General features: G+C 51.4%; 1 protein-coding gene across 1 annotated transcript; it reads right to left on the bottom strand.

Moving 5' to 3' along the window:
• Positions 1–673: 673 nt before the first annotated feature.
• On the bottom strand, positions 674–4,450 carry LOC116408730 (hemicentin-2-like). Its single transcript, XM_031896406.1, has 2 exons — positions 4,032–4,450; positions 674–1,042 (listed from the first exon to the last, which is right to left on the bottom strand). Exons 1-2 carry the CDS (start codon positions 4,213–4,215, stop codon positions 675–677), a joined length of 552 nt encoding a protein of 183 aa, XP_031752266.1. The 5' UTR covers positions 4,216–4,450; the 3' UTR covers position 674.
• Between the last annotated feature and the right edge of the window lie 2,540 nt (positions 4,451–6,990).

The raw sequence follows: 6,990 nt of genomic DNA on the forward strand, positions 1-6,990 counted from the left end.
CCCCCTTCTCTATAGCCCCTCCTCTATAGCCCCCTCCTCTATAGCCCCACCTCTATAGCCCCTCCTCTATAGCCCCTCCTCTATAGCCCCACCTCTATAGCCCCTCCTCTATAGCCCCCTCCTCTATAGCCCCTCCTCTATAGCCCCCACCTCTATAGCCCCTCCTCTATAGCCCCTCCTCTATAGCCTCCTCCTCTATAGCCCCACCTCTGTAGCCCCCTTCTCTATAGCCCCACCTCTATAGCCCCCACCTCTATAGCCCCACCTCTATAGCCCCCTTCTCTATAGCCCCCTTCTCTATAGCCCCACCTCTATAGCCCACCTCTATAGCCCCCTCCTCTATAGCCCCACCTCTATAGCCCCCTCCTCTATAGCCCCCTCCTTTATAGCCCCCACCTCTATAGCCCCTCCTCTATAGCCCCTCCTCTATAGCCTCCTCCTCTATAGCCCCACCTCTATAGCCCCCTTCTCTATAGCCCCACCTCTATAGCCCCACCTCTATAGCCCCCTTCTCTATAGCCCCCTTCTCTATAGCCCCACCTCTATAGCCCCCACCTCTATAGCCCCACCTCTATAGCCCCACCTCTATAGCCCCCACCTCTATAGCCCCACTCCTATCCACAGAGTTTTACCCCCACCCTGGGTTGACAGATGTGCAACATTTTCAGGTCCTTTTACTTTTTTTTTTCCCTAACAACAGCCCTGTCTGTACCACCTACCTGCCCCCCTGCATGCAGGCACTTACCCCCGGGGGTCTCATTATTTATCTGCAGAAAGATCTCAGCGCGGTGGATGCGGTGCCCGGACACATCATAGAGCTCTACTGAGTACATCCCCCCGTCTCCTTGCTGCACGGGGCCCAGCCACAGGCTCCCATTGGGCAACACCCGGTACCTCTCTCCGCAGTCACCAATGCAACTTCCCTTATGCAGCTTCTGCAGCAGCTCCGCCCCTTTCCTCCACTGAGCCTCATACGGCTCCTCTGGGGCGGTCCTACAGGGAGGGAGAATGGCTGACTCTCCCAGGGCCACTTGCACTATATCTAGGGGGGGGGAATAAGTGACAATGAGGGGTTCTGACATGTACATAGGTGTATAGATACATATATGTGCCAGCCCCCCCCCTCATTCTGATCATGGGCCTAGGGGTTTGTGGGTAACTGAACCAGATATAGAGGTAACCATGACAACAAAGTCACATACAAATATGGATGCACTGAAACCAGGATTCGCTTTGGGATTCGGCTGCATCCTAAAATAGTGGATTTGGTGCACCCCTAAATATCAAATAGTAAAAAGTGGGGGTCTCGGACATTTCTGATTCATGGAGGGGGTCTCGGACATTTCTGACTAATGGGGGGGTCTGGGATATTTCGCACTAATGGGGGGGTCTCGGATATTTCGGACTGATGGAGGGGGTCTCAGACATTTATGATTCATGGAGGGGGTCTCGGATATTTCGGACTAATGGGGGGTCTCGGACATTTCTGACTAATGGGGGGGTCTCGGATATTTCGGACTGATGGAGGGGGTCTTGGACATTTATGATTCATGGAGGGGGTCTCGGACATTTCTGACTAATGGGGGGGTCTCGGATATTTCGAACTAATGGGGGGTCTCGGATATTTCTGACTAATGGGGGGGTCTCGGATATTTCTGACTAATGGGGGGTCTCGGATATTTCTGACTAATGGGGGGTCTCGGACATTTCTGACTAATGGGGGGGTCTCGGATATTTCGGACTGATGGAGGGGGTCTCGGACATTTATAATTCATGGAGGGGGTCTCGGACATTTCTGACTAATGGGGGGTCGCGGATATTTCGGACTGATGGAGGGGGTCTCAGACATTTATGATTCATGGAGGGGGTCTCGGACATTTCTGACTAATGGAGGGGGTCTCGGACATTTCTGACTAATGGGGGGGGGTCTCGGACATTTCTGACTAATGGGGGGGTCTCGGATATTTCGGACTAATGGGGGTCTCGGATATTTCGGACTAATGGGGGGGTCTCGGACATTTCTGACTAATGGGGGGTCTCGGATATTTCGGACTGATGGAGGGGGTCTCGGACATTTATGATTCATGGAGGGGGTCTCGGACATTTCTGACTAATGGGGGGGTCTCGGATATTTTGGACTGATGGAGGGGGTCTCAGACATTTATGATTCATGGAGGGGGTCTCGGACATTTCTGACTAATGGAGGGGGTCTCGGACATTTCTGACTAATGGGGGGTCTCGGATATTTCGGACTGATGGAGGGGGTCTCGGACATTTATGATTCATGGAGGGGGTCTCGGACATTTCTGACTAATGGAGGCGGTCTCGGACATTTATGATTCATGGAGGGGGTCTCGGACATTTCTGACTAATGGGGGGGTCTCGGATATTTCAGACTAATGGGGGGTCTCGGATATTTCAGACTAATGGGGGGGTCTCGGACATTTCTGACTAATGGGGGGTCTCGGATATTTCGGACTGATGGAGGGGGTCTCGGACATTTATGATTCATGGAGGGGGTCTCGGACATTTCTGACTAATGGGGGGTCTTGGATATTTCGGACTGATGGAGGGGGTCTCAGACATTTATGATTCATGGAGGGGGTCTCGGACATTTCTGACTAATGGGGGGGTCTCGGATATTTCGGACTGATGGAGGGGGTCTCAGACATTTATGATTCATGGAAGGGGTCTCGGACATTTCTGACTAATGGAGGGGGTCTCGGACATTTCTGACTAATGGGGGGTCTCGGATATTTCGGACTGATGGAGGGGGTATCGGACATTTATGATTCATGGAGGGGGTCTCGGACATTTCTGACTAATGGAGGGGGTCTCGGACATTTCTGACTAATGGAGGGGTCTCGGATATTTCGGACTGATGGAGGGGGTCTCGGACAATTCTGACTAATGGAGGGGTCTCGGACATTTCTGACTAATGGAGGGGTCTCGGACATTTCTGACTAATGGAGGGGTCTCGGACATTTCTGACTACTGGAGGGGTCTCGGACATTTCTGACTAATGGAGGGGTCTCGGATATTTCTGACTAATGGAGGGGGTGTCGGACATTTCTGACTAGAGGAGGGGTCTTGGACATTTCTGACTAATGGAGGGGTCTCGGACATTTCTGACTAATGGGGGGGTCTCGGATATTTCTGATTAATGGGGGGGTCTCAGATATTTCTGACTGATGGAGGGGTTCTCGGATATTTCTGACTGATGGAGGGGGTCTCGGACATTTCTGACTAATGGAGGGGGTCTCGGACATTTCTGATTAATGGGGGGGTCTCGAATATTTCGGACTGATGGAAGGGTTCTCGGATATATCTGACTGATGGAGGGGGTCTCGGACATTTCTGACTAATGGAGGGGGTCTCGAATATTTCGGACTGATGGAGGGGGTCTCGGACATTTATGATTCATGGAGGGGGTCTCGGACATTTCTGACTAATGGGGGGGTCTCGGATATTTCGGACTAATGGGGGGTCTCAGATATTTCGGACTAATGGGGGGTCTCGGATATTTCGGACTGATGGAGGGGGTCTCAGACATTTATGATTCATGGAGGGGGTCTCGGACATTTATGACTAATGGGGGGGTCTCGGATATTTCGGACTGATGGAGGGGGTCTCAGACATTTATGATTCATGGAGGGGGTCTCGGACATTTCTGACTAATGGAGGGGGTCTCGGACATTTCTGACTAATGGGGGGTCTCGGATATTTTGGACTGATGGAGGGGGTCTCGGACATTTATGATTCATGGAGGGGGTCTCGGACATTTCTGACTAATGGAGGGGTTCTCGGACATTTCTGACTAATGGAGGGGTCTTGGACATTTCTGACTAATGGAGGGGGTCTCGGACATTTCTGACTAATGGAGGGGGTCTCGGACATTTCTGACTAATGGGGGGGTCTCGGATATTTCGGACTGATGGAGGGGGTTTCAGACATTTCTGATTAATGGAGGGGGTCTTGGACATTTCTGATTAATGGGGGTTCTCAGACATTTCTGATTAATGGGCACACACCAATGATCTGTAGAAAGATCTCCGCTCGGTGAAAGTGGACCCCAAATCCATTATACACGTCTACTGAGTAGGTCCCCTCGTCTTCCCGCTCCGCTTGGCTCTTCCAGAAAGTTCCATTGCTGAAGATCATGGAGGTCTCCCCACAGCCGGAGACGCAGGCACCATTGCGGATCTTCCCCAGCATCTGGCTCCCTTTACCCCAATGATACTGATAGGAACTGTTCCTAAGGTTCTGACCCGGGGCAAGAGAGAACGACTGCCCCAGCAACACGTGGACTCGGGGGACATCTGAGTAGGAAAGGCCTGAATGACAGGAACCAATGGGGAGAGACAGAACTCAACGTTGGGCTTTGGGTTCATCTGCCCAGCACCTCATTTACATATCTATCTGATTAGCATATGAACAGGTGTCGGTGTGAGCGTGTGCATTAAGGACATTAGATTGTAAGCTCCACTGGCAAGGACTAAAGGGATATCCCTATATACTGTATATATATATCAGACATATGAATAGTAATAAGGATGAGATTCTGTGCAGAAAACTGAATTTCTTTTTCTAAAAATACATCAAACTTTCTCATGAGAGCGAGAGGCGGAGCTATTTCTGGGGCGGAGCTATTTCGGGGCCAGATGCTGCCGGCCGCACTGCTATTTATACTGATCGCTGAGAACTTGGGGTTTTGTCCTGTCGGTTCTGCAGAATGTGTGGGTTTTGTGTCAGTGTTAGTGACTGTGGGACTGATACAGAATCTGGTACCGCAGAGCTCAGTACCGGCAGTGGGAGGGGCAATAAAGTGCAATACATAGTAACATTATACAGTAATAAATGTACAATATCCAGCCAATAAATATCCATAGAACCAGCCCAGGCCGAGCAGCACTCACACTTAGTATTGCACTGAGGGTAATGTAGGTACTGCCCCAAAGTACATTGGCCCCTATGGCTATTACCCACAATCCCCCAATAAAGTACATTCCATAGCCCCCTGTGGCTATGACCCACAATGCCCCAATAAAGTACATTACACTGCCCCCTATGGCTATTACCCACAATCCCCCAATAAAGTACATTACACTGCCCCCTGTGGCTATTACCCATAATCCCCCAATAAAGTACATTACACTGCCCCCTGTGGCTATTACCCACAATCCCCCAATAAAGTACATTACACAGCCCCCTATGGCTATTACCCACAATCCCCCAGTAAAGCACATTACACTGCCCCCCTGTGCCAGACAGTACCTGTGGGTTCCTATGCTCAGCTCTGGGTCGGTACTGGTTCTGCCTGTAGGGTAAGTAGGGGCAGGGATAGGTACTTACCCCAGAGGAGGGTCAGGCAGCTCAGCCAGAACATGATCCTGGGGACTGAGAGGAATCACAATGAATATTGTGTGTGTGTGTCTGTCCCTGTAATATATATATGTGTGTGTGTCAGTAGCTGTGTGTGTGAGTGTTATTATTGGTGCGCAGGTTGTTACACCTACATAGTGTTAGTTCATCAGTGTGTGCGTGTGAGTACCTGTGTGTGAGTATATCTGTCCCTATAATATATATATATGTGTGTGTGTGTGAGTGTGAGTACCTGTGTGTGAGTGTGAGTACCTGTGTGTGAGTACCTGTGTGTGAGTACCTGTGTGTGAGTACCTGTGTGTGAGTGTGAGTACCTGTGTGTGAGTACCTGTGTGTGAGTACCTGTGTGTGAGTACCTGTGTGTGAGTGTGAGTACCTGTGTGTGAGTACCTGTGTGTGAGTACCTGTGTGTGAGTGTACGTGTGTTTTGTACATACCCCAGTGTTGTGAGTGGCACCCTGAGTGTGAGTGGCACCCTGAGTGTGAGTGTGAGGGGGTGCAGGTACCTGATGCCGCCAGTGCCGGTTGCACAATAGTAGTGAGTTGTGTCTCCAGCTGGGGAAGTTCTGCGCCTCTGGGGGCCGGGGAGGAACTGGGCCTGTGGTCTCCCCATGTGACGTGGGACATTTCCCCTTCTGGGTCTGAGCTCAAACTGTGTGTGTGTGTCTGTCCCACCTGCCCCGGGGAATGCCCCTCCTGCCCCGTGGAATGCCCCTACCCTGGGAGGAAGTATCTGTGGTCCAGGCAAAATGAGGTTTGGGGGTCCCCTTGCTCCTGTGAGGGGGGGCACCCGTTGGTATTGGGCTGAATCTCCGCAGAATTCAGTATTTGGCCTCATACAAAAAAACTAAGAAATGAGTGGATCTTTTTCCTGCCCCTGCCTGGGGTAAATGGAGGTGTCCCAGATGCTGTCAGAGGTCAGATGCCCACAGAGGTGCCTGCCTTGCACCAATGCTCTCATTGGGGTCCGACTATACTCTGGGGGGGCTGCTGGGCCCAATGGAACCCCATGTTACAGACCCAAGTGAATCTCCCCAGAGTTCTATCACTATATACATAGATGGGGGGGCAGATAAGGGGGATAGAGAGGGGTATGTGCGGGGGTCACACCCGGAGGCTGCGCTCCCCCAACGCTCGCAGACCCATCGGTACCGCAATGACTCAGAACCAATAAAAGCTCCTGGGAAAGTGGATCCAGTTCAGTGAAACCAAAACTGAGAGGTCGGTGAGGCCTCAGAATAAGGAAGCGACACGGAGTAGTTGAACTGCCACTCACAGTATAGCCAGGGCCCCAGAACCTGCCCCTCACAGTGGCATTTGTGAGAAGTTCTGCAGAACCACCGGCACCATTCCTGGGGGGCAGATGTGGCACAGAGAGGCGGCAGAAAAGCAGATTTTGTTGGGATTTTATTCATATTCGGGGGCAGTTATTATGCCAGTCCGGTGCCATTTTACCCCCGGGGGCTGTGGGCAGTTGCTCAGCTCAGAAACACCAGGGGGCAGCACCAGGGAGAGAATTCTGACCCAATGGCACCACTTTCATCAGGACAATATATTTCTGCTCTTTTCGGTGCCTTTTTTTATATTAAATGGGGGAGGGTCCTTGGT

This window comes from Xenopus tropicalis, chromosome 2 (genome assembly GCF_000004195.4).
Source record: "Xenopus tropicalis strain Nigerian chromosome 2, UCB_Xtro_10.0, whole genome shotgun sequence".
Lineage (NCBI taxonomy): Eukaryota > Metazoa > Chordata > Amphibia > Anura > Pipidae > Xenopus > Xenopus tropicalis.